Source organism: Raphanus sativus, chromosome 2 (assembly GCF_000801105.2).
Source record: "Raphanus sativus cultivar WK10039 chromosome 2, ASM80110v3, whole genome shotgun sequence".
NCBI classification, from domain to species: domain Eukaryota; kingdom Viridiplantae; phylum Streptophyta; class Magnoliopsida; order Brassicales; family Brassicaceae; genus Raphanus; species Raphanus sativus.
In genome coordinates this window covers 22,569,722-22,597,392 of record NC_079512.1, presented here as the reverse complement: position 1 = coordinate 22,597,392, position 27,671 = coordinate 22,569,722, and the positions used below count along the sequence as shown (strand labels likewise).

The 27,671-nt window shown below is 31.7% G+C and overlaps 3 protein-coding genes and 1 pseudogene across 3 annotated transcripts; 2 read left to right on the top strand and 2 right to left on the bottom strand.

Annotated features, from left to right (window-relative positions):
- Nucleotides 1-1,329: 1,329 nt before the first annotated feature.
- LOC130507896 (protein OXIDATIVE STRESS 3-like) lies at nucleotides 1,330-2,325 on the bottom strand. Its single transcript, XM_057002633.1, has 2 exons — nucleotides 1,937-2,325; nucleotides 1,330-1,762 (listed from the first exon to the last, which is right to left on the bottom strand). The coding sequence occupies exons 1-2, from the start codon at nucleotides 2,197-2,199 to the stop codon at nucleotides 1,507-1,509; spliced, it is 519 nt and encodes a 172-aa protein (XP_056858613.1). The 5' UTR covers nucleotides 2,200-2,325; the 3' UTR covers nucleotides 1,330-1,506.
- A 2,788-nt stretch (nucleotides 2,326-5,113) lies between these two features.
- LOC130508633 (uncharacterized) lies at nucleotides 5,114-11,668 on the top strand. The gene is made up of 9 exons (XM_057004228.1): nucleotides 5,114-5,362; nucleotides 6,301-6,813; nucleotides 6,928-7,489; nucleotides 7,655-9,646; nucleotides 9,704-9,850; nucleotides 9,893-10,050; nucleotides 10,453-10,734; nucleotides 10,807-11,046; nucleotides 11,534-11,668. The coding sequence occupies exons 1-9, from the start codon at nucleotides 5,114-5,116 to the stop codon at nucleotides 11,666-11,668; spliced, it is 4,278 nt and encodes a 1,425-aa protein (XP_056860208.1).
- Nucleotides 11,669-12,120: 452 nt separating this feature from the next.
- On the top strand, nucleotides 12,121-13,542 carry LOC130508632 (putative FBD-associated F-box protein At5g56560). The gene is made up of 3 exons (XM_057004227.1): nucleotides 12,121-12,657; nucleotides 12,748-12,882; nucleotides 13,175-13,542. The coding sequence occupies exons 1-3, from the start codon at nucleotides 12,121-12,123 to the stop codon at nucleotides 13,445-13,447; spliced, it is 945 nt and encodes a 314-aa protein (XP_056860207.1). The 3' UTR covers nucleotides 13,448-13,542.
- Nucleotides 13,543-14,168: 626 nt separating this feature from the next.
- On the bottom strand, nucleotides 14,169-26,451 carry LOC130508631 (mitogen-activated protein kinase kinase 6-like; annotated as a pseudogene).
- Between the last annotated feature and the right edge of the window lie 1,220 nt (nucleotides 26,452-27,671).

Genomic DNA, 27,671 nt, shown 5'->3' with positions numbered 1-27,671 from the left:
TTTGTTTTCTCATGTTTTCTCATGGTCATCCATATGCTTAATAATTAAATTAAGTTACACCATAAAGAAAAATTCTGTCACAATGAAACAAAAAATGTTAGGCATTCTTGATAATTAAATCAAATAAATTTGTCTTTAACCAAGTCAAAGCATTAACATGCACTATGACTAAAAACGTTTTATTCTAGTCACATTTTTGACTAATATTAAAAAAAATGATTGTAACCACTGGATCCATCAATTAATGATTTTAATCCCCATAGAAATCATCAAAAAATAATCTGATGGAATGAACAGATTCTTTATCACCATGAAATCTCCAATTCATGTTTTCATGACAAAACACTTCACAAAATAATCAGTTTTGTTAGTATAATAATACAAACAAAAAAAAATTACTAGAATGATTATTTTGAAATAATGCTATAGGTTTGACTCCAGCATCTTTTCCCAAAGATCAATCAACCTGTTCTTACAAAAAAAAAATTCTTTTACAATAATCAGTCCGGTTAGTGCAAAGCAATAAACGAATATTTTGAGTTAAGACTGATAGAACCGTATTTTACTTCTTACGGATTACTGAATATTGTAAAGAATAAAAATGATAAAATTATATCAAAGAGTAAGAAAAGGATGATACAACTGCAGAGGCGAGATATTATCTCTTTCCTTAGCTCAAAATACGTCCCGTAGTGCGACGGTTCGATAACGTAATGAGTCCCAGGATACAACTGCAAACAATCTTCTGAATTTGCGTCACTCTATCAGAAGCCTGGCGAAACTAGTTTTGTGTTGTACTCTCAGACACAAAGAAAAATAAATTCTAACATAACTATCGAATATAGGAGGATGTGGTTTTTCTTTTGGTATTTGATGTGTCTATTTTTCTTCATTGCCATGAGGCTTTATATAGAAAATAATGAGAAGCACAAATTTCATTTTCAACATAAAATGAAACCTCCCATGGTGCACTAATGGAGTATTTATTTCTTGTCATTATTATGTGAATTCAATTTTACATTTTGACCAAAAAATTAAAGAGTATAATTATTATTATTTGACTCATTCAAACAAAATAATATACTTTAAATGGATTTCTTTTTTATATTTTATCAATATAAAAGATCACATATATTTGGTTTATATGATTAAGTTAATGAACATGAAGTCCAACTAACAAATCAAAACCCAAATCCAAATATCTAACGTGTATATTTGTAACTTTATACAAGTTTCTCAAATCACACACATTAGACATCCATTTCTCATTCACACTAACTCTATTTTTAGCATATGAATACATTGCTAAAAAATAGTTCCAACAAAAAGGGTGTACAAATATTTAACTTTTCTACACGTTTAAGACACTGGGAATATCTTTCTTACAGGCTTAAGATTTAAGGTGAACATGTTTTATTTTTGGTCATGTTACTGAAACCGATTTGGTGAATCGTAAAAAGGATTTAAAAAATAAAAATAAAAGAAAGACTAATGTTCCTCTCGGATCTAAAGTTTTTTCCTGGCTAGAGAAGAGAGAACAAAAGAAGGTGTTTTGTTGGCTTTCTTGGAGATTGTAGCTTTTGGGCTATAAACCCTTTTGTAGCTTTGATCTATTATTTCTCCGGTGCTCTTACATGCCTTTCTTCTTGCTTTATTACTTGTATTTTTAAAACCTCTCTTCATAAGATCTTCAAGACTTTTAACATTTGCTAGTGATGTGAATGATTGAGATTTTCCTTCATAAAACTTTGACAATCCCCTCCTGCCAAAAGATTAAAACAAATATCAATAAAAACAGACAATCTTTGATATAGTTGAGATCTTGAGATGAGGAAATCTTTAGATCCATTCATCATTAAGTATAAAAAAACCCTATATCAATTGCTTCAAAGAGAAGTTTTTAAGAGATTAATATGATCGGAGAATGTTTTCTCACTTGATTGGGAGGTGTAACATGAGGTCAGAGAGATCTTCAAGAGGTCCATTTGAAAAAGATGAAGAAGCATCATCATCCTCCTCTGTTAAATCAGATGAACACATGGAAGATAATGAACAAGATGACAAATCTTTTTCTTCCCCGGAGAATGTTTCAGCTTCTAACATTGATCTTGAAACTCCTTCAACAAGGTCTTCTTCTTCTTCTGTCCTACTTGAATCTTGATAGATCATTTTGCCCATGTGCTTTATATTCAGATTCATCTTCCAACAGAAATCAAGAAAAACGAATTCTTGAAACAGGATAAGAAACAGAACAAGAGAGTTCTTATGTCAAGATGTGTGTTGTTGTTCTACAATTGGGAACACAGAAACATGAGTTCAATAAGAAGATATACATGTACATTTATATATATGTGAAGAGGTTCCAGTTTTATTTTTAAAATTTTAAAAGAAAAAAGGATAAATATGTGTGGGTATTACTTACGTGCAAGCCGTGGATAACGTTGACCCTTCTGTTTAATTTCACTTTTTGTCTCAAAATATTTCTTTCATCTTTTGTTATTGTTATCTATTGCAAATGATATGATAATTGCTATTATTGTGTTTCTGATTTGCGGTTCTCATTCTATGGGCCGTCACTTCATTTCCCGCTTTTTGTTTTGGTAACTCCCTTTTTCTTTAATTTGTCATTTATGAGATAATATTCTCTTTTATACCATCACAATAATCAAAAACGATGAAAATTAAGAAAAATACCCAAAACCATTGCTTCTTTCTAGTTTAAAAGATGATAATAAGGTAACTATAGGCATTTACTCCAAAAATAAATATTAGATAAGAGAGATCTGAGATTAGGTCTAAAGATTGCAGAGAGGATAAAATATTACAACGTCGGTTTGTAATTAAATAGTAAGATTTATTTATTAAATAGTATATTGTTTAGATTTCTTTAGGAGTTTTCAATTCCACATGGTAGTGTGTTAGCAAAGAGGATAAGACCAATTCTTTTAAACATATCCGTATCATGTCCTCGTCACCACTATCGTTACCTTTTAAATTTTATTTTAACCGATTTAATGTTAATTGGACCAAATTTTTTTAGTTCCCATCACTAGTAACGACTTTACCCTAATTTTTAGAAATATTTAATGGTATATCTATCCACTAAATATTTTTTATATCGACATTTTAGGTATATTGGTAATTACGTTATAACCTTAAAACAAGAATCTTGTCCGGCTTCAGACAGCTTTTTCCCGACATATGAAGAAAACATCCTCTTTTTTTCTTCTCTGAAATAATGATTTCGAATATCTAGAGCAAAATATCAACTACTCTCTATGTTTTTTGTTCAAATTACATAACATAACATTTTCAATTTCAGAACTAACTTTATATATTATATAATCATTTACATTCTATAGTTTATTTTTAATTGTGATTATATAAATAGATAATAGGATATTTGTTTTTAAATATATAAAAATAAATCGATTTTTAATCTGTATATAAAAATAGAAAATTTCATTTATTAAAAATGAAATAAATATTTAATTTCAAATGATTATATTATGAACACTGAATAAAACATTCAAAAGTAAAATATTTAATAATTGAATAAGTTGCAATTCAGAAATGTAACAATTGACAAGGTAATTATAATTAGGGCTGATAATTTTATCTATTAAATTATTTGATTCGTTATTGGTTCGATTCAAAAAAATCCGGATATTCATAAATTTTTGAAGCAAAACAAATATTAAAAATTATTATCTATTAAAAACGAAACATTCTAAAGAATTTAGAGATGGACATCCGCTCCACTCCGACGTTTACATATAGGCGTATATCTAACATTGAATATAGAGTTCTAAATGTATAATCTTATATACTTGTTGTTTAACATATAATTTATTAAATTTTATTTAAAATTACTTATATAAATATTAAAATAAGAAAATAATATTAAATCTTTATACAAAACTACATTTTTTCTAAAAAACATTTTTTATAAGAAAACATTATTAATTTTTAAAAATTTATAAAACATATAGTTTTATTAGTTTTTACATTATACTTTTATTATGTACAACATATTTAAAAATAAAATAACATTATTTATTTAGATTTACTTGTATTGAAAAAGAGTGATGAAGTATCCTAAATTTTTAGATATCCATACTTTTACGAAATAAAATAAATAAAAAAATCAGATATCTGTGAAACAAATCACAAATACAGAAGTAAGATACTATTCCATTGTGTCTTATTCTATTTATAATGGTATTATCCGTTAATAGATTCTGCTCTGCAGAGAAAACAGATCAGAATCATGGCAATTCATGATGAAGATACTAACTTTTTTTTTTTGTTAATCACAATAGTATTTTCATCATGAATTGCCATGATTATGCTCTGTTTTTCTACTTTTATGACTGATGACAGGTTTAGAGAGGTGATTTTATGATTTCTTGTTTTATTTGTAATTCATCGTTGTATTCTTTTAATATAATCAATCAAAAAGTGAAGAAAATAAATCGAGAGGATAAGATTATAATTGCAATAGAAACATGACGAAAAATAAGGAATATTGGAAAAAGTTTAAGATTAGGAAATTAACTTTTATTGATTACGGCGGTTTTTATTCTTTATAAACTATAGATATAGATATATATATATATATATATATATATAGGGTTCTTAGGTTTCTTCTTTGTTTGTGTCCCAAGTATCCCTTTCAGGTTAATTCGAATCGAATTAGGGTTTTCCGGAACCGAGAGTGAAACTCCACCAGACAAAAATATATGGAGGATCCGAGCATCAATGAGTTGCCATATGACTTGATCTTGAAGATATTCTCATTACTTCCGCTGTTTAAAGAGAACGTGGCAACACATCTTCTGTCAAAGCGGTGGGAGAATCCTTGGGAACTGGTGTCTGATGTCATGTTTGATGACGATGAAGAATCATATGAGAGTTTAGTGACATTTATGAGTTTTGTTTACGGATCTTTGTTGTCTAACGATCACCAAATTCTAGAGAGATTGCATCTCAAGCTTAGCCGGAACTATTCAGCTTCAGACATCAGTTGTTGGGTTAACATCGCAGTTAATCGATCTCTGAGAAAGTTGAGGATCCATATGTCTGGAAAAACCCTAAAATTGCTGATGCACCCATGGTTGAGCTAGAAGAGAGTGATGGAGCTGAGGAGAGTGTCGGAGCTGAACTGGAGCTAAGTAGGAGTGACACTGAACCAGAAGCTGATCAGGAGCTAAGTGAGAGTGACATAGAAGATGAAGTAGAAGCAGCTCGATCCAAAGAAGAGAAGCCCATATCCGATCAAACTCAAGACCCATTCTACTTATCACAAGGGCCAATCACAAGATCTCAAACCAGAAGATTGAAGAATTCGATTGCAGCCTTGGTTTACTCCAAACCAAACCAAATCGATGATCAAAACCAAGTCAAGCTCTTTAATCATTTAGTCTTTGGTCTTGCCTAGTTTTCCTTTCTTTCTCGTGAACTACAAGTCTTAGTCTTTGCTTTGTTTTCCCATGTTGTTTTCCTTTTCTACAAATACTTTGCTTTCGATTTCAATAAGATCATTCACCTTTTGATTAAAAATCTCTCTTATCATTGTGAATCCTTTGTTCATCTTTGAACATCGATCTGCTGAGGAGTTCATTCTCCAATTGCAACTTGGCTTTGATCCTTACTTGAGTTCATTCTCTTGATCAAAGTCTCTCATCGATCCATCAATCATCCATCCGTGAGTGCCCATCCACAAAACCATCTATCATCACCCTTTTACCATTCCGCAAACACCCATCAAACCATCAAACCATTGATCCAACCTTCAAAGATCAGGGAAAGTGAACCATATTACAACCAGGGTTCTATCAGGTGGTATCAGAGCAGATTGAAGGCTCGTGATCTAGGGTTTGTTTCACAAAAACTCTTTGAATTCTTCTCTCTTTCGTTTTGGGAACCTCGATTGATCTCTGTGAAACTCCATTCTCTTATCTATCTATCTAATATTGCGGGGGGGCCAACCAGTTAAAAAAAAAAAAAGAAAGATCAAAGTATCTAAGAAAGCTGAAGAGAAATCCAGCTAGACTGAAGAGAAATCCAGTCTCTGGTGGTAAAGCTCCCTGCCCCTTTAAATCTCTTAATACTGTCTATCTCTTTCTTTAGTTGGGGTTGGGGTTTTGTTCTTTGAAGCATTGATCTTTGTTGGCTGCTGAGCTATTGGTTTCACAAGAAAACTCACCATAAAGTTGAGAGAAACACTTGAGAGAAACACTTGTGAGGCTTCGGCTATATTCCTTGTGTACTTACTTTTCTTGTCGAGTTTCTTAACAGGAAGTCATGTCTGAAAGTGATCTGGAACGAGAGGGAAGACCAGCAGCTAGACTGGATAAAACTCAGATGGGTGCCTTGATAGCTACTCTTATGCATGAGATGGATAAAAAGCTTGAGTTTGCTGGGGTTACCCGTTCTACTAATGATGTTTTGGGTAATACTTCACAGGTTAGGAGAGCAGCTAGGGAAAAGAGGAGAGGAAAACGACCTACCGTTGCTAATGATCTAGACTCCTCTTCTGGACGTAGCACAGATGAAGATCGAACAGAAAGGTCCATCAGGTCAGGACGTGCAGCTTCTCAAACCAGATCAGACCGTGCAATGTCTCAAACTAGACATACTACTCGACGTGCACCAAGGGAGAGACCTGATGATCGTCTTGGGAACCTTAAGCTTCGGATACCTGTCTTTGGAGGCACTAGCAATCCCGATGACTATCTTGATTGGGAGAAGAAGATTGAATTGGTGTTTGACTGCCAAGACTATTCGGAAAAGAAGAAGGTGAGGCTTGCTGTAACTGAGTTCAATGGTTATGCGTTGCATTGGTGGGATCAGATTGTTACTTCAAGAAGGAGGACTGGAGAAGCACAAGTTGCATCCTGGTATGAACTCAAGACTCTTATGAAGAAACGCTTTGTGCCAAGCTATTATGGGAAAGATGTGCATCAAAAACTCAGAAGGCTTACCCAAGGCACGAGGGGAGTAGAGGAATACTATCAGGAGATGGAAACTCTTATGCTTAAAGGTGGTGTAGACGAGTCAGCTGAAGCTACCATGGCTCGCTTCCAGGCTGGGTTAAGCAGAGATATTCAGGATCGCATAGAGATGTATGAGTATGAGGATATCTTTGAGTTGCTACACAAGTCTATCCTCATAGAGCAGCAACTAAAGAGAAAGCATCCAACCAAGGGTTCCTATGGCAACAACTACAAGACGTCCACTACCAAGGATGAGAAACCAATTGTGAATGCAAAGGAGGAACTCAAGGGATATCAGCGTGATGATAAAGGAAAGGCACCAGCAACCAGAGCAAGAGATGTGAAGTGTTTCAAGTGTCATGGTTTTGGACACTATGCCAATGAGTGTACCAACAAGAAGGTGATGCTACTTTTGGGTAATGGTGATATGATATCTGAGGAAGAGAATGTTGATGCCTCAGAAGAAGAGTTGATAGACTATCCAGTCCGAGGTCAGCTCCTGGTTACAAGAAGATCCCTTCAGGTCCAATCCAAACCAGAAGACATAGATCAAAGGGAGAATCTCTTTCATACTCGTTGTACTGTTTATAATAAAGTTTGTAGCTTGATTATAGATGGTGGGAGTTGTACTAATGTTGCTAGTGAATCTCTTGTAGCAAAGCTTGGATTGAAAACAGGAAAGCATCCTAAACCTTACCCACTTCAATGGCTGAATGAAGGAGGCGAGTTGATGGTTACTGAACAAGTAATGGTTCCTATAACCATTGGGAGATACCAGGATGAGATAGTGTGTGACGTTCTACCTATGGATTCCAGCCACATCCTCTTAGGAAGGCCCTGGCAGTTTGATAAAAGAGCAATCCATGATGGTTTTACAAACCGCCATTCTTTCACCCACCGAGACAAGAAGATTGTTCTAGCTCCCTTATCTCCACAAGAAGTGCATGAGGATCAACTGCAGCTAAAACTCCGACGCCAAGAAGCCAAGAAAGATTCAACTGAATCACATAAGATGGGGTCTAATCTTATGGCCAAAAACAGTGAGGTTAAGAAAGCTTTCTTTCTTAAACAACCTTTACTTCTCTTTGTTTTTAAAGGTGCACTAACTGCTTCTAACCTTGCACCGGAGCTTCCGAAAGACCTTCAATTCATCTTGCAGGATTATGGTGATGTGTTTCCAGAAGATAGTCCAGCAGGTCTGCCTCCTTTCCGAGGTATTGAACACCAAATAGATCTGGTTCCAGGCGCCTCTCTTCCTAACCGGCCTGCCTATAGGACCAATCCAGATGAGACCAAGGAGCTGCAAAGACAAGTGGATGAGCTGATGGAGAAAGGGCACATCCGAGAGAGCATGAGTCCATGTGCTGTGCCAGTACTTTTAGTGCCCAAGAAAGATGGAAGCTGGCGCATGTGTGTTGACTGCAGAGCCATTAACAACATTACTGTGAAGTACAGGTATCCTATTCCTAGGCTCGATGATATGTTAGATGAATTGCACGGTTCTTGTGTGTTCTCTAAGATAGATTTGAAAAGTGGTTATCATCAAATTAGGATGAGGGAAGGGGATGAATGGAAAACTGCTTTCAAAACAAAACATGGGTTGTATGAGTGGCTTGTTATGCCATTTGGGCTTACGAATGCACCTAGCACTTTCATGAGATTGATGAATCATGTTCTAAGAGCTTTCATAGGTCATTTTGTTGTAGTATACTTTGATGATATCCTGATCTACAGCAAAAATATGATTGAACATGTTAATCATTTGAAAACTGTTTTAGAAGTGCTTAGGAAGGAGTCTCTTTTTGCTAACTTCAAGAAATGTACTTTTGGAGCAGATCACCTTGTGTTTTTAGGCTTTGTTGTTACAGCTCAAGGAATCAAAGTGGATGAAGAAAAGATCAAAGCAATCCGAGAGTGGCCTATTCCAAAGAATGTGAGTGAGGTCCGGAGCTTCCATGGTTTGGCTGGTTTCTACAGGAAATTTGTGAAAGATTTCAGCACCATAGCCGCACCACTCACTGAGGTAATCAAGAAGAATGTGGGTTTTAAATGGGATGATGCACAAGAAGAAGCTTTCCAAACCTTGAAAGGGAAGTTGACTGAAGCTCCTTTACTTGCTTTACCTGATTTTTCTAAGACTTTCGAAATAGAATGTGATGCTTCTGGTGTAGGAATTGGGGCTGTACTGATGCAGGAGAAGAGACCAATTGCTTATTTCAGTGAGAAGCTAGGAGGAGCCATGGCGAATTATCCCACCTATGACAAGGAGCTATACGCTTTGATCAGGGCCCTAGAGACTTGGCAACACTACCTTTGGCCAAAAGAATTCGTGATCCACACTGATCATGAATCACTCAAACATCTTAAAGGGCAGCACAAGCTTAACAAGAGGCACGCCAAATGGGTAGAATTCCTTGAAACTTTTCCTTATGTGATTCATTACAAACAAGGAAAAGAAAATGTGGTAGCTGATGCTTTGTCTAGGAGGTATGCCTTGCTTGCTGCCATGGAAACAAAACTGTTAGGATTTGATCAGATTAAGACTTATTATGCTGATGATCCTGATTTCAAAGTAGTGTTCAAAGATTGTGAAAAGCATGCTAGTGGGAAGTACTTTAGGTCTGATGGGTTTCTTTTCTATGAGACTCGTCTATGCTTACCTCAGTGTTCTTTGAGAGAGTTGTATCTTAGGGAATCTCATGGAGGTGGACTAATGGGACACTTTGGCGTTGATAAGACACTCAGCACCTTGAAGGAACACTTCTACTGGCCAAGCATGAGGAAAGATGTTGAGAAACACTGCAGCCGATGCATAGTTTGCACTCAAGCTAAAGCTAAGAACCGACCTCAAGGTTTGTACACTCCTCTCCCTATTCCTGATGCACCTTGGGTAGACTTATCAATGGATTTTGTGCTTGGATTGCCTAGAACTAAGAGAGGAAGGGATTCGATTTTTGTGGTAGTAGACAGGTTTTCAAAAATGGCACATTTTATTGCTTGCAACAAGACTGATAGTGCTGTTAATGTTGCTGATCTTTTCTTTAGAGAAGTTGTGCGTTTGCATGGAATGCCTAGAACCATTGTGTCTGATAGGGATACTAAGTTCCTTAGTTACTTCTGGAAAACTCTTTGGTCTAGATTGGGAACTAAGCTTTTGTTTTCTACTACTTGTCACCCTCAGACTGATGGACAAACTGAAGTAGTTAATAGGACTTTGTCATCTCTCTTGCGTACTGTGGTTAAGAAAAACATTAAGTCTTGGGAAGATTGTTTACCTCATGTTGAGTTTGCTTACAATCATTCAGTTCATAGAACCACTAAGCATTCTCCTTTCCAGATTGTGTATGGTTTTAGTCCTTTGACTCCATTAGATCTTTTGCCTTTGCCCATTAATGAACAGACTAACCTTGATGGAAAGGCCAAGGCCGAGTATGTTGTTTCTTTGCATGAGCAGGTTAAGAAGAACATTGAAGAAAGAACTAAGGCTTATGCAAAGCAAGCTAACAAAAAGAGGTGTGAGCTGATTCTAGAGCCAGGAGACTTGGTGTCAATTTACTTGAGGAAAGATAGGTTCCCTGCTGAAAGGAAGTCTAAACTTCTACCAAGGACAGATGGTCCTTTCAAAGTGCTTGAACGGATCAACAACAATGCTTATAAAATTGATCTTGAAGGGAAGTACACTGTTAGCTCTACTTTCAATATTGCTGATCTGATTCCTTATCATGCTGACGAGTTGGTTTCTTATGTTGATCTAGATTTGAGGTCAAATCCTTTTAAAGGAGGAGGGGATGATGCACCCATGGTTGAGCTAGAAGAGAGTGATGGAGCTGAGGAGAGTGTCGGAGCTGAACTGGAGCTAAGTAGGAGTGACACTGAACCAGAAGCTGATCAGGAGCTAAGTGAGAGTGACATAGAAGATGAAGTAGAAGCAGCTCGATCCAAAGAAGAGAAGCCCATATCCGATCAAACTCAAGACCCATTCTACTTATCACAAGGGCCAATCACAAGATCTCAAACCAGAAGATTGAAGAATTCGATTGCAGCCTTGGTTTACTCCAAACCAAACCAAATCGATGATCAAAACCAAGTCAAGCTCTTTAATCATTTAGTCTTTGGTCTTGCCTAGTTTTCCTTTCTTTCTCGTGAACTACAAGTCTTAGTCTTTGCTTTGTTTTCCCATGTTGTTTTCCTTTTCTACAAATACTTTGCTTTCGATTTCAATAAGATCATTCACCTTTTGATTAAAAATCTCTCTTATCATTGTGAATCCTTTGTTCATCTTTGAACATCGATCTGCTGAGGAGTTCATTCTCCAATTGCAACTTGGCTTTGATCCTTACTTGAGTTCATTCTCTTGATCAAAGTCTCTCATCGATCCATCAATCATCCATCCGTGAGTGCCCATCCACAAAACCATCTATCATCACCCTTTTACCATTCCGCAAACACCCATCAAACCATCAAACCATTGATCCAACCTTCAAAGATCAGGGAAAGTGAACCATATTACAACCAGGGTTCTATCAATTGCCCAGTTGCTTGAGTACTTGCGTAACCTTAAAGTCGTTGATACTCCATGCAGTAAATATCAACGTTCTTCCGCCTCGTTTTCGTTTGCTATCGCTGAAAAGTTTGCACCTTCTGTCGGTGAACTCCTCATTGGGCGATGAAACTAGGGGAATTTTCAAAAATACCACTTTCAAGTTACCATTATTCATCTTTACCACCACTAAAGACACATTTTCAATAATACCTTATTTATTAAAATGGTAAAGACTCTTATATCTTTGTTTTTATATGTTTTTCAAAATTCTAATCCCAAATTCTAATTCCTAAACCTCCAATTCTAAACCATAAACCCAAAATCTTCAACTCTAAACCCTAAACCCTAAACTATATACCCTAAATATAATATCCTAAACCTTAAACCCTAAAGTCTAAACTATAAACCCTAAATCCTTAACTCTAAACCCTAAATCTTAAACTCTAAACCCTAAACTATATACCTTAAACCCTAAAACATCAAATCTAAACCCTAAATCCTGAACCTTTAAATCTAGACCCTTCATTAAAAGTAGTGGTAAAAGTGGTTAGTGTAAACATGAAAAGTGGTACTATGAAAATGGTATTTTTGGTAATTTCTCATGAAACTATTGCAAGTCTTTTACAAGTTTGTCCGGTTCTTGAATATTTGGTTGTAAGCCAAACCAAAGATGACAATGTGATGTTCAAGGTTGTTCCGCCTTGGTTTTGTTTGCCATCGCTCAAGAGTTTGCACCTTTTATCGGTTAAATTCTCGGGTGATAAATCTCTTGCAAAGCTTCTAGAAAGTTGTGAGGTTCTTGATAATTTGGTTGTGAAACGAACCCAAGATGACAATGTAATGATATTCAATATCAATGTGCCTTCTTTGAGGAGCTTATCTGTTGAGAACTTTAAAGGGAAACGCGCATACGTTGCGGAGAATCATGGGTTTGTGATAAATGCTCCTTTTTTGGAGAAACTTTACTTCAAAGATGCATTCAGTAACTTTCTAAAGTTTGAACATATGCCAAAGGTGATCAAGGCGAATATTCAGGTTATTTGTGGCCAATCTGAGAAGTTCATAAGATCTATCGCCTCAATCCAACATCTTTCTCTCTGTTCTCTAACTTCAGAGGTAAATAGTTTTTTTCCTCTTAGTGTCAAGATCTCTCCATTTATGGTTTGTTATTCTCATTACAGTGTATAACATATAGTTCAATAGCAGACTCCATATCCTTGTGGCACTGTCTTCCACTCTCTTGAACATCTAGAACTATGTACATGTTCTGCGGGATGGGCGAATCTACTTGCTTCTAGACTCAGTGACGCTCCAAGACTTCGATCTCTCAAGCTTAAATCGGTATGATGTATGCAACTCTTTTTAGGTTACTTTAAATTTACTAATATGTTAGATGAACATATAATAAAAAATACACTCGATAGTAAAAATGCAGAAACATGTTTGTTTTTCTCCTAGTCATATCTTAGCACGTTAATTAGCAGAAGAATCAAGTTACTAATAGATTTATATTTTGTTTGAAACATAACCGTTATAATAGCTTTAATTATCATTCTATCATTTTTGTGTTACCTTCTTTTACAGCGGATTTATAATACTAACACGCATAATGTTTTTCTTTTTTCCGCCTCAGCATCACAGTGCCCGTTACAATGATCCGATGAACCCATGGAACGAACCAACAGTAAGTCCGGAATGTTTATCAACGCATCTGGAGAACTTGGAATGGAGACAATATGAAGGCACAGAGCAAGAGAGGAATGTGGCTGCCTACATACTAGCAAACGCTACTTGTCTAAAGATAGCGACGTTCTCAACAAGATGTCGAAACAAATATCATCGCATGCTCAAGAAGTTAAAGAAACTTAACAAAGTTTCAGAGATATGTCAGTTAGTGTTTGAGTGAACTCTAATGTAATGGTGTGTGTCTCTAGAAGACACATGTTTTTTTTTAATAATATCTGGACCTTCTCTATTTAGTGAAAACAGAGCAGTTGTATAGTTTTCAATTTGACCCCAAGAAAACATTAGATGTAAGAAGGATTCCAACAATTTTAAAAACAAGAAAAAAAAGATTCAACAATTTCATGCATTTCAAGAAGATAATCAGAACAACGATAGATTCGTATAAATAAAATGAAATAGATGGAATTTTTCTCTTGTGCAAAGTAATATGAAAGACAATATGTAAGAATGTTCACTGTTGATCAATAATCATAGTTCTGTTGGTAAATAAAATAACCCTTTGACTTCTATTCTAATAAATACATGAATAGGTATGTGGAGTATGGACCCATGAGAATGAGTGTCCATGACTCATCTCCAGCACATGTTATTCTCCTTAGATAGGATCTTTCAAGTTCTTAAGTCAAGACTTTATTATATTCTTATTCTTTGATTTGGTCTTAATTGTGGGGGAAATTATATATTTTTAAATTGACTCGGTTTATTGAATCACATATTCAGCCAAAACCAGTATATTAATATTAAAGGAAAAAGACAGTGAACAATAAAATCTATTCAAATTTGATCATTAATTAATAATAATCTTTTGAGACACGTTACACATAGTGTATGTCATCTTATCATATCATTTACCAAGTGCAGAAGAAGAGAAGAGGACTTGCTTATCTAAGGTAGTTAATAGGTAGTTCCAAACTCCAAAGTGCCACAAGTATGAAGTATCCCAATGACGCTCCAAGACTTCAATCTCTATGGCTTAAGTCGGTATGTAGTAAGGATACGTTTTTAAAAGGTTTTACTAGTGTGTTAATTAGGTGAAACAGTATAAAACGGATATACTGGATGTAAAACTTTATCAAAGATTTAAGTGATACAAGATTGCACAATCACGTTTTCTAGACATAGGAAAATAGTAGTGTTCCAATGATCCGATGAACCTCTGAATCAAATCAAGACAAAAATTGTTCCGGAATCATCTTCATGGAATGGAGACAATATGAAGATACATAGAGAGCGAAGAAAGTGGCTGCGTACATCCTAGCAAACGCTACTTGTCTAAATGTGGGGACATTCTCATCAAGATATATGTAGAAACAATTATACATGGTAAAAAAAAGATGAAAAAATTATACATGGTAAAAGGAAAAAAAAGATGTAGAAACAATTATACATGGTAAAAAGAAAATGTCCAGTTCAGAGACATGTAATAGTGTATTTTTCTTGATGATACATGAGATTCTTAGGTTTCTTCGTTCTCTGCCCTAACACTATTTCTGGTGTTTCATGTTTGTGGTTAATTTTTTGAATCTCCTGATCTTTCTTTATTTTGTGAAAACAGTACTGGTTTTGTTTACACGTTTGAAAAGATAATCTACCAATAAAATTCATTAGAGTTTGACTAGCATGTTTGTGCAGGATTGTTTTTACATTTTTATAAATTGTTTAGTAATGTTTTAACATATATAGATATGAATTATTTAGATATTTTTAGGTTCTTACGAATCTATCTATATCGGAAAGAATCTGACTCGAATCCCGTCCAAAATTTATAATACTCCAATTGAATTTAATTTTAAAATCCAAAAATCGATATTCAAAATACCAATATGAATCCGAACATTTATATGAATGTCTATGTCTAACTAATTATATAAATAAAAATATATTCTTTATTTAAATCTGTTTGAACTCTTTTCACTAATGGAACGATATCATTCAAACATATGAAATTACTATAGTTATACATAAAATAAATAATGTCTAATTATTATGGTAAATAAAATTAATGAAATAATTTGAAATAGTAAAAATGTAATAAAACACATAAAATAAATAAGTTTTGTTTTTGAATTTCTATAATAAATGATGACAAATATTTTAAAGAGACAATAAATAAAGCGGTTAAAATTAGTTTAAAAATAAATGAAGAAAATGTAAAATATCACTTAAAATTAGATAAATAATATTCTGTACATTTTAATAGAATAGATATTTACTCTTTGGAGTACAATTTATCTGGACAAACAAAAACTCAAATCAGACGGTGGACAAATTGGCAAAGCAGGGGATTCATTGAGATGTGTCCTATTTATATCATAACTATATTCCTTGCTTTTTTTCGGGTTTACATTGTGACTATGTAATTTCGATATCATAATAAAATTAAAGAGTATTAAAAGGAAGAAGATAGATACTTTGTATGCATCTCAAGAAGATAACCAGAGCAAAGAGACCCGTAGTTTACATGTTTGAAGAAAACAATTTATGTATAAGATTCATACACATTTCTAACTCATTGTTTTTTATTTTTATAAAAACAGCTAGAATCAAAATTATCTTAATTCATTTTTATTATTTTCTAAAATAAAAAATTGTCAATATTTCTTTATATTTAAAAGAAAAAATAGCAATATCTGGCTGTAAATGGTAAACATAAAAATATACATGAAATAAGATGAATGAAGTGTAGTAAAGAGATAGAATAAATTCAATCAATTTATTATTTATCAAAATTTCAATGAAAATGTTCTGATTTATATTTTGTTTAGTTTTTTCTTGTGAAAAAGATGAAATGATCATTTCATTTCATTCAAGTTAAATTGTAATATTTAATGGAACCAATGAAATTAATAATTTTATATCATTCCATTTCAAAATTGGATAATCGAGTCTATTTTTACTAGAATGTATTTTAAATGAGTATATTGGATAAGTTATAACAAAATTTCTCTACTTTAAAAGAAAAACTAGTAAAATACAAATACATTGTAAATGGTCTAAACTTATAGGCTTAGTGTGTTGCCAAAGTCGTTGAGCTTGCCCATCGATTAAAATTATTTTTAGTTTTCCCCTTAACTTTCGTTTTTTTGTCTTCTTCCTGATAAACTCAGGTCAGTATGTTGAGTTTATAAGAACAAAGACCAAAAAACACAGAGTTATGGGAAAACCTTAAGCAATTTATTAAGCAATTTTTTCGAGACATAAATTTATAAATTCAGTTTCAAAAAAAATAGGGTTTGGTAGAACTGATGATAAAGCAATTTGAGTATTCTATAGAAGTACTATGCTGCAGAAAATATATGATCTCATTTACATATCTAATAAGATAATTGGTATAGTAATAAATGATTCATATAGAAAATTATCATACAATAAATTAATGTATGGTATATAATTTATTTATTTCTGAATAATATATATATATATATATATTTATATCTATAATATAGAAATATATATTATTCTATATTTTATTATTAAAATAAAGAACCATATATAATTATATAAATTAAATTACATTTTAAATGTGAAATGTGAAATGTTATTATTTTAAAAAATCTAAATATATTTTAATTTCAAATTTTATTTTCAAAATATGTAATTTTTGGATATGAACATAATTTTAATATTTATTAAATAAAATAAATTATTATATATAGTTATATATTTTTAAAATATATATATTATATATGCATATGCTCTACAAAAGTTTCATTTGAGAGCAAAAAAGAGCATTGAGAAAAGTATATTTGAAAAGCATTATCATCTTGTAATGGTTTCTAAATGATTCTCTAAAAATAGTTAATTGAATAATAAGGAGTATAATGTCTATACTGATGTTTTTTTACCAATCAAGGGCTTAGTTTCCAGTAAAACTCTAGGCTTGTTATCACTTCATCCGGTTTTGTAAATTGCTTCCAGTATTTTTAAACCTGATCTTGACAACTTATCGGATCAAGAATTATTATGTCGACCGCAGGTTAATAAATTAAATATTTTTATATAATAATTCATTAATTATTAAAAAAATATAAAAGACATTTTATTTTTAAAAATATAAGGAAAATACTAGAATTTAGATTTTATTTTTATTTTACATATAAATATCAAAAAGGTAATTTAGACTTTTTAACAAAAGATAATTTGTAATAATTTAGGGGTTATAACATATAATAAAAATATCAAGACTTAGAATCTATAAGTAATAATCCATATTTTCTTTCTTCTACGCTAGCAGTCTTCTTATTTACTATCGGGATGTTATGTTTAAATGTCTAATGTGGATAACAAAAATTAGACTTTAAATGTAAAATAAAGGAAAAGTAAAATATCTAATTGTAATAGATTGTTGATAACAAAAATATACCAAACCAAATCATATAAACTAATTTTAATTGGTTCTTTTTATTATCATATTCCACTTTATTTCTTCAGGTGATAGTGAAATCTTCAACGAAACCTAAAACTCACAAATAATTGTTTTTTTATAAATGTCATGTTGTAAATGAGAATGACGATAAAAATAAAATAAAAAAGTTAAGGACATACGAGTCGACTGTAGAGAAAGATAATAGTAGAAAAACTGAAACTTTAACTTTTTATTTAGAATACGAAGCATATTTTAATAACATAATTAAAAAAACTAAAATTTAAAAGTTACCTATGAAATCAACCAGTGGTTTAACCGATAATCAAATTTCAGATTTTAATGATTTTTACGGTTTTTATCGAAACTTTAAATATTGAGTTTTTCTTAAATTCCAAACTGAATTATATATCGGATTACTGGTTTTACCGGTTTGACTTTAGATTTGGATCGAGTTTCAAAACACTTGTTGCTTCCTATTTCATTTTGGTTAATATAAGTATCCTTCAATGAAAAAGTATATTATTCCCCCATTGTGCAAAGTAATGTGAGACTATCTTTTGACTTCTATTCTAAATACATACAGGAATGGGGGAGACTAACTCCATATACCCCTATCACTCTTCAAAAATTTCCATTTATCCCCTTATTAAAATATTATTTAATATTTATTATTTTAAAATAGTAAATGTGGGTTCAGGGTGCGTAAAGACTCGAATGCCCTTCATGAAATCACTAAACTACATGATCCAACCTAAGTTACCCGACCAGCCCAATCCCAGTCGGGTCAAACCCGGATCCTCTTAGACACAATCCCTAAACGCTGCGTTTTGTTCTGTTTATTTTTTTTTTCTACGACACTTTCTCCCTCTCGTGCGACAAAAACGATCTCAAAAACAGCGAGCTTGATTCTCCGTTTGCTGTTTTCAAATCTCCATAACTCCCCTCCGCTTCTTCCGAGAGCTGCCACCTCCTCCTCTCATGCGCCTCTGCTTCCATCGACGAGCAGAAGCAAGCTTCCATGGAGATCAGGCTCTTTTGTTCAAGAACAAACCTGAGAATAGCATCAAAATCACCAAAGCCAAAGCGATCAAGCCGCTCATCTCTCTGATCTCATATCTTCGGATCTTCAGCTCCAGGAACACAGAGTCACGGCGATCCTGATTTCTCCCTCTGCGACGAGAACAAAGACCCGATTGCTTCTTTCGACGCCATCAAGCCGCTCGTATTTGTCTTCATTGTGTTGGTTTTGAAATGCGGCTGGTCTAGTTGATCCAGCCTACTGGCGTACGCCCTTGTCCTGTTCTTGATTGATATGAATTGCTTTATGAGTTCATCCCTTGTTTGTGTGCTAGTTTCAGATGAGGAGTCTGGTTTTTTTATGGATGATCAGGTATTTGAAAAAGAATTGATGATGCCTCTCTGTGAAGCCAATGAGTTAGCCCAAGGTAAGTCTGATAATGTGTATATTTGGACAAACTCGATAGAATAAAATTTGTTGGCTTTGTGTTCTTTGATCAGTTAAGAATTTCTGTGACCATGAAACACAGTAGTTTTGCATCACTTACAGGTCAGGTATTGTCTTTGACATTATGGCTTGCTCGAGTTTACATGGAAGAATACGGAGACGATAATATCTCCTTGTTGTTGACACTTGGTATGCCTCACTTGTAGGTAACAAGATCTTTTTGTTTTAGATCATCACACCGCAAGTCTGATAGTCATAAGCCAATTAAGTTGTGTAAGAACAAGCCTATCTTTATTTAATCTTTGGATCTTGCATTGCATTGAGTGTGTGTGTTCTTCATTTATAAATAGAAACCAAGGAAGTCTCTGCGTTTCACTTTAACGATATTAGCAACATGGTGTAAGAGACTTGTGAAGCTTGAGCTTAGTGGTTGTGAAGGTAGCTTTGATGGGATTAAAACCATGGGAAACGTTGTGACCACAGACCTGCTGAGAATCTCGTCTTGTGGAAAGGTGGATCCTTGTACTGGACCAGAGAAGTTGATGAGGTCTTGTCGCTCTCGAGAGTTTGCAACTTAAAAAGTGTTGTTTGAATGATAAAGAAGGGATGGGAGCTTCTTGGGGCATTATATTTTATATTCGATGGATCCTTGTCCTGGACCAGAGAAGCGTTGGGAGCTTCTCGATGGTTTGTATCAATTATGTACACTATGATGTTTTGTATAAAATGATATTATTGAGAAAAATTATTATTGATTTTATTTTTGTTGTGATGTTTGGAAAACAAAAGTAAGATACTTGATATGTATTCGTAGAGTTTTTTATTCTTTAACTACTATAATTTGATATTTATACGTTTTAAAAATATATATAGGTTTTTTATTTTTTTATAAAATATTAAAAATCTTTTTTTCTAGAAACATATTTTGTTTGTCAGTAAATATTAAAAGTACTCATTTGGAATGTGCATGCATAACACATGTTAAAATAATAATTTAAAAATACTCATGAAAAATGTTTAGCTGTTACATACATAAATATAAAAGTGCATGGATGAAAAGTGCACGGATGAAAAGTGCACATGTAAATCATGCAGCCGTTATATACATAAATATAATATTTTAATTACATTTAGTAATTCTTGGTAATCTTCAAGGATTTAGTAATACTATCTTACACATAGTAAATTTTTGGTAATTTTCATGTTTATCTAGTAAAACTCTGCGAAAATGAGATTTTTTGTAGTAAAACCAATATTTTTACACTATATTTATCATTAAAGAAGACATTTTCAGCAAAAATATGCCAGGAATACGTATTTCTTTAGATGTTCCTTCGTATAGTGTAACCATTCACATACTAACAATGAAAGCTAAGGGAGTTTTTGGGGAAATTGCATAGGTTTTACTTAAACAATTGAAATAGTCATCAAAAATAGTTTTAATATACATAATTATTAAGTAAATAGTCTATTAATTGATAATAACCATGAAATATTATCGATTCTACGTACTAAACATAAATAGTACCACTAATATATATATAGTCCAAATAACACTTAGTAAAACTAGTAATACTAGTAGTTTAAATAACACATAATAAAACTAGTAATACTAGTAGTTCAAATAACACTTAGTAATATTAGTAGTTCAAATAACACTTAGTAATTGTTTGTTGCGCTTTTCCTTTCTTGACTTCAAATTATGGAGGAAATACTTTCATTGTTCTAACTTTTTCTGGTATAACCCAATTAGATATACGAGGAACATGATACCATTTGTAATATCAGTAATACCATTTGTTCTTAGTAAGACGAGTAATCTTAATAATACCCAGAAATTATCTTTGCAGTAACTAATCACGTTTTAGTCCGATTTTGTCGAATTTTGCCTTACCCATGATATATAATTCATATTAGTTAAATTACACACAAAAAATCATCAAAAGCAGACAAAAAATATACTTTTATTTTTTTGTCGACTATATTACAGAGTTATATAGACTCTGTAAACCATGTTGGAGGGATCACATCCATGTGAACAACAAAAGACAATTTCTTTCTTGCACTGCGTGCTAGCATGTCCGTCTTTTTATTTTGTGTCCGAAGTACATAGATAACTTCCGAGGATGTGAAACTTCTCTTCAGGCTTCTTATGTCTTCTAGATAACTTGCAAAAACTGGTCATTCTTCAAGTTCTGAAACCATCTTCACCAATTGAGAACAATCCGTTGCAAAAAATATACCATAAATCCATACACAGTTTTCAAAATCATTTTAATATCTTAAAATTTACATCCAATCTTTCTTTTTTACACTAGCCAAGATCCATACACTTATTTAAATAGTATTCCAGCAAAAAATATATCAAAAACTAACATAAAATATACCTAAAATCTATAAACACAGTTTTTAGAATTATTTTTAATCTTTCAAATTTTCATCAATTCTTACCTTTTAATACTACCCATGATATACACAACATTTAAATGACAAAAAAATCATCAAAAATGAACATCAAATCTATAAACACAGTTTTTAAAGTCATTTTTAATCTCTCAAAAACTTTCATCAATTCTTACTTTTTAAAAAGTATCCATGATTAACATAATATTTAAATGATATTCTACAGAAAAAAATTATCAAAAACGAACAAGAATTACATGTTTTTAAAGCTTCAAAATCCGTTGTCAAAAAAAAAGCTTCAAAATCTAATAGAGGGTGAGAAATGAGATAGTTTCACGATGGGAGGGAGAAAGAAGGTGAGGAACTTAAAGACATATGGGCCCAATTTTTTTGATTGGTTAAAGTTGTGTTGTTGGTCCACATAATTATTAATTTATTTAAGTGGGAAATAAATGAGAAGAATGAGGTGGAAAAAATATATTAAAGAAAAGAAAGGATAGTTTGGTATTTGTAATGAAAGTGGGGTCTACAAAGGGGTAGAAAAATAGAGAAGGGATAGGAGGGTTGGTTTTTCTGCCATAAGAGCATATGGAGTTAGTCTCCAGGAATGGGTCTTTGGAGTCTGGACCCATTTCATTTTGGTTAATATAAGTATCCTTCAATGAAAAAGTATATTATTCCCCCATTGTGCAAAGTAATGTGAGACTATCTTTTGACTTCTATTCTAAATACATACAGGAATGGGTCTTTGGAGTCTGGACCCACGAGAGTTTCCATGAGTCCCTTGACTCACCCTCCACCACATGTTAGTCTCCGTTGATAGGATCTCTTAATTTTCTCATGTTAAGACTATTATATATTGATATATTCTTATCCTTTTAATTGGTCTTTATGAAATGTCATTGTTTTGGGTGAATAGATAAGTCTATCTAATCACATATTCAACTCTGTAGAAATGTCATTGTTTTGGAAGACGACGTCAATCACATAATAATAAAATCTCATTTAATTTCGATCAAGTAATAATAATCTTCGAGACACTACTCAGATGCATAACACATCATGTATCTTATCATATTTTAAATGCAAAAGAAGAGAGGAGAAGTTACTTATTTAAGATTTTAAAGTAGTTAAAATCTCTATAAATTAATATTCAATAAATTAATATTTTTATGAGTTAATCAATTTCGTCAGTCCTAATTTGGGTCAGTTCAAAATTTGACATAAATCGTTAAAATAATAATTTTTTAAAAACTTCTATGTAAATATACAGTCCCGTTAAAATTATAAATTAATATTTTATATATATACATATTTTGCATAAATAATAATCTATTATTATATTATTTATTTTATATTTAATATAAATAATAATTTATAATGGAATTATCTTTATATTTTCTTAACACTTAATATATTTTTGATGAGATTTAATAATATTATATCTAAAACCACATTTATGTTCTATGCAATATATATTATATACACCAAATAATATAATAAAATTAATATAAATGTCAATATTTTTTTTTAATTATACAGAGGTATCATGGTCCCATAGAAGTGGTCCAAACTAGTTATGTGTTGTCACATGTCGGTCCTATGTCCCTAACGATACTGAAATGTTAATTCCCCAGTAACCGGGATTTGTACCCATATCAATTAATGTCTATACTTTAAAATCAAATATTTTTCTTATCTTAGTATAAAAATATCTTAAAATAAAAATTTTAAATAAAAAAACTTTTGTAAATTAATATATCTATAAATTAATAAAATTCCATAAGTTCTAACATTATTAATTTATAGAAGTTTTACTGTATGTGGTTGTTCTAGTGCCAACAAGTATCCCGTGATCAATATCCTTGTCCTCGAAATTTTTTATGAATGAATGATTCTGAGATCATTAACAAGAATCGAATGTTTCATCAAAGGTCCTCGATGTCGTTACCAAGAGAGTAAAAATAATTGAATTTCAAATTATTGAAAAGTTTAGTTTAAATAAGGCTTACAAGTCTTATCACACTGGAAAATAAAATGAATTAATAATTTGATGACCCTAAGAGGCTATCATTAATCACATTAGGGTTCATCGTATTATGGGAAGTTTTTGTGATTGAAAAAAGCTAAGTTAAAAGAGGAACCTTTAGTTGCTAAAAGGTCCAACTACAATTCCAAACTAATTGTTCAATATGGCGTGTTGGGAAGTTCCTGAGAAACTTAAGAAGTAAATTACAAAACTGAATATTTAAATAAGAAAATAAATATCCCACTAACCCATGAATTATAACAAATAACTAAATCTCGACCCGCACTACCGTGCAATTTTTTTTAATATACTATAATATTTTAGTTCATATAAAAAATATCACTAAATTAATGTAATTTATATGTATTATATAAATCTAAAGGCTTATATTTTGTGGCTTATAATGTTATAACAATAAATTTTATAAATATTGTAAAAAGTTTTTTGAGAATATTAGGTAACAGTATCATTTTAAATAATTTGGTTTTATTTCTAAATATGAAATGTATATGAAATTTAAATTAAATTGGATCTGCATAACAGAGAAGAAATATTTTGAGATACCGTTAAAACAACATTTTTTTTTAGAAAATTACAAAAAAAAAGAAAAGAAAAACTATTATATATTGTAGTTGGATAAGATTGTTTTATTTGAAATAGAAATGAATTTTTTTTCTAACAAAATCTTTTAAAGATCTTTGTTAAATGCTTTTTTAAATTAATCAGTTTAAATTGTTATAACCATTAAAATATTTAATTTTCGTTCATAAATAAAAAATAATTTGAAACTCTAATTTTATTCTATAATAATTTAATTTTAAATTAAATAATTTTCGAAAGTAAGTTTTGAAATGATTCTGAAAAGATTTTTCTAAAATTTTCGTAGACAATATTTATTTTTATTTTAAATAAAGATAAAGATATTAAAAGATATGATGGTTAAGTTATGTAAAATATGATAAATTTTCTAGAGAATGGTCCATTTCAAAATATCACACATGAAAAAAATCATAACTTTTTTTTTAATATAATAGATTGAAGTCCTAGCATATGGTAAATATCCCATGTTAAACTAAACTTTAAATCCAATAATACTTGTGACAAAAAAAAATCCAATACTTACTAATTTCTAAATTGATATTTTTTAGATTGATATTTTGAACCAGTTAGCACTCTCTTTTGATTCAAAGTTGTACATTCCTAACTTCTTGTCAAATGCAGGATTTTTGGTTATAATTGTAGATCTGTTGTCATAGTAAATCTTTGTAGCTTCAACCTGTTCAACACAAAAAAAAATATGCTAATAATTTCTTTAGCCATAGAACTTGCCTTGTTGTCGCACCTGCTGCATTCAACATACTCTACTTCAGATGATGATATTATAACGGTTTCTTGCTTATCTGTTCTCTAACTTCAAAGATTCCATATACTAGTGGCACTGTCTTCTTTCTTGAACATCTAGAGCTATGTACACGTTCTGCTAGATGGGCGAATCTACTTGGCTCTATGCTCAATGAGGTGCCAAGACTTTAATCTATCAAGCTTAAGTCAAAATGTAGTGCTCTTTTTCAAGCGTCAGATGGAACTCTGGATCAAGCCAACAGTTGTTCCAGAATGTGACAAAACGAAACTAACAATATGAAACCAGCTAACATAATATCAGAAAAAGATATATTTAAAACAGTGTTTCATCAAAGATCCCAAATGTTATTACCAAGAGAGAAAAAGAGAGTGGGGAGTAAGAATTACTTACCAAGTGTTCCAAGGATGATGATCCTGATGGAGGAACTTTTTGTATTAATTCTGTGTATCAATACAAAGTTTACGAAAAAAGCATAGATTGAGTTACTGGTTACCAGGCTGAATCAATGGAGCAGAATTCAGGTGAGAAATGATCAGAAGGAGCAGCTCTCTACAATTTATGCCAGAAGCTCATAAAAGTTAGGGGGTTTTTTCTGATCTTCAGATTCTAAGCAAGAGGGAATCTTCCGGTTGCACATTCCAACACTGACATGCCTAAAATCCAAAAGGTGCCGCTGTAGTAATATGTGCTTCCACTGATCCTCTCAGGGTGTGAAGTGAACAAGTAAAAAAGAGACATGGTTATGAATGTCAACAAACAAGAGCTAGAAAGATAAGTTGGACTAACACCAAAATCAGAGATTCTTCACTTCTCCGTTATGGTTCACAAGAAGGTTTGATGGCTTAATGTTCTCTGTGTATGACATGTCTTTCATTATGCAGGTACACAAGACCTAGCAAAAGCTGTTAACAAGGGGAAACAAATCAGCAAGAGTGATAAATCATGAGAAATGTTTTGAATCCTTTGGTGATTTGTTTACAGACAACAACAAAGGTACTCAAGAATAGTCTGGCTTATTTGATCACATGATTCGAGCACAAGAGAGAAGGCTCCATTGTGATAGAAAAAGTGGTAGCGTGTTTGTTTACACTGAGACGATGCTTGGTTTGTTTTGAGCTCCTGGACAATTTGCTAGCGTATATTCATTTGTATGACCTGTGATTCATAAGAAGAGGAACAAACTCAAACCCCAAATTTTCTTGAACTTTGTCAGACACTAGCATTACAGAACAACTAATGCAGTCCTGTAGTTACATCATGACCAATAAGTTCTTCCTTTGGGATTTCAGTTGAAGTAAGATTCAATCATTTCGTAGATGCAAATCACAATTTGAATTTTGTTTGCAATCCAGAGCGAAGATCGTCTTTGTATAATCAGGAATTAAGAAAAAAAAACCACAATAACAAACATATTTCTTATATTTTGTTCAATTATTATCAATAAGATTAATTGATGAAGAAAGCAAGGAAAAATGATCATTTCTCTGAACAACTTGCACGTCCTTCTTCCTCAGATCATCGTCACTATAAATTATCATTTTCAGATAAATAAAAATCTTTAAAAGTAATCATTCACTAGCTATCACATAGATAAACAAATTATTACAAGTTATATGTTTTTTTTTGTTTAAGAAGATAAATAAATAAATATCTTGTTTTATCAGATATATTATATACTAGGACCGTTCCGTCCTACGGGCGGGATATAATTTATTTATGGTATATAAAATATTCCTTTTATATTTATATTTTGTTTTGAAAATTTTTGGTATATATTATGCATAAATAATTATTTTGTTATTGCTTTTCTTTTTTTTTAATCTTGGTGCACTAAATTAATTTTTAATACAGTTGTGTAGATTGTTTTAGTGGAGTTATATTTTATTTTATTTTTATTTTTGAGCTGTGAAACTTTTAAAATATTCATATCACTATTAGATTTATGTTCAAGATTTTTTTTTGGAATTCGTGACATAGAATTTTTAAAAGGGGAAAATATATTAGATTCAATGTTTTTAATTTTCATTGATCTATGGGAAAAATATTGTGAATGAGTTTTATACGTTTTCAAAAACATATAAGTAAAACCATAACAATAAAATGTATAATTTTAGTGTATTTTTAGTTTTTATTTATTTAGTATATACTGTTTCTTTTTTATTATATGAATTTTTGGTTTTCGTGTTGTATCAATTTTTAATTTTTCTAAATTTAAATTTGGTGACAAAAAATGTTCATTAAATACACTGTTAAATATTTTTTATTTTCTTGAGTTTGATAAAATCAAAAGATCAATACCGTAAATAGGTATTGTGATCTTTATAACCCGGATGGCCTGAATTGTTCTAAAAATAATTATTGTGAGAAATAAAAAATAGTAAAAATTATCTATTACTAAAAATATATTAAACACCAATATATAGAAAACTAAGGTGGGTTCGCGCTACGTGTGAGATTTGATGTATTGGTTTTTATGAAATATTCACGATGACCTTCACCCATCTAAACTTTTTAACCCAAAAAGGTAGCATTTAATTTAATGTGATTTTAAACTTTCAAACACATATCAAAATATTTACAAAAACAAATTTGATAAAAAAAAATTTAACAAATCATCTGTTAAAATAAAATGATATATATTACATTTAAATATTTTTTGAATAAAAATTTTGATTTTAAAAATTTATTGTTTAAGATAGTTTAAAAATATTAGAATTCCTACAAATTTATAGTATTAAGTTGGCTAAAATCTGCTAAA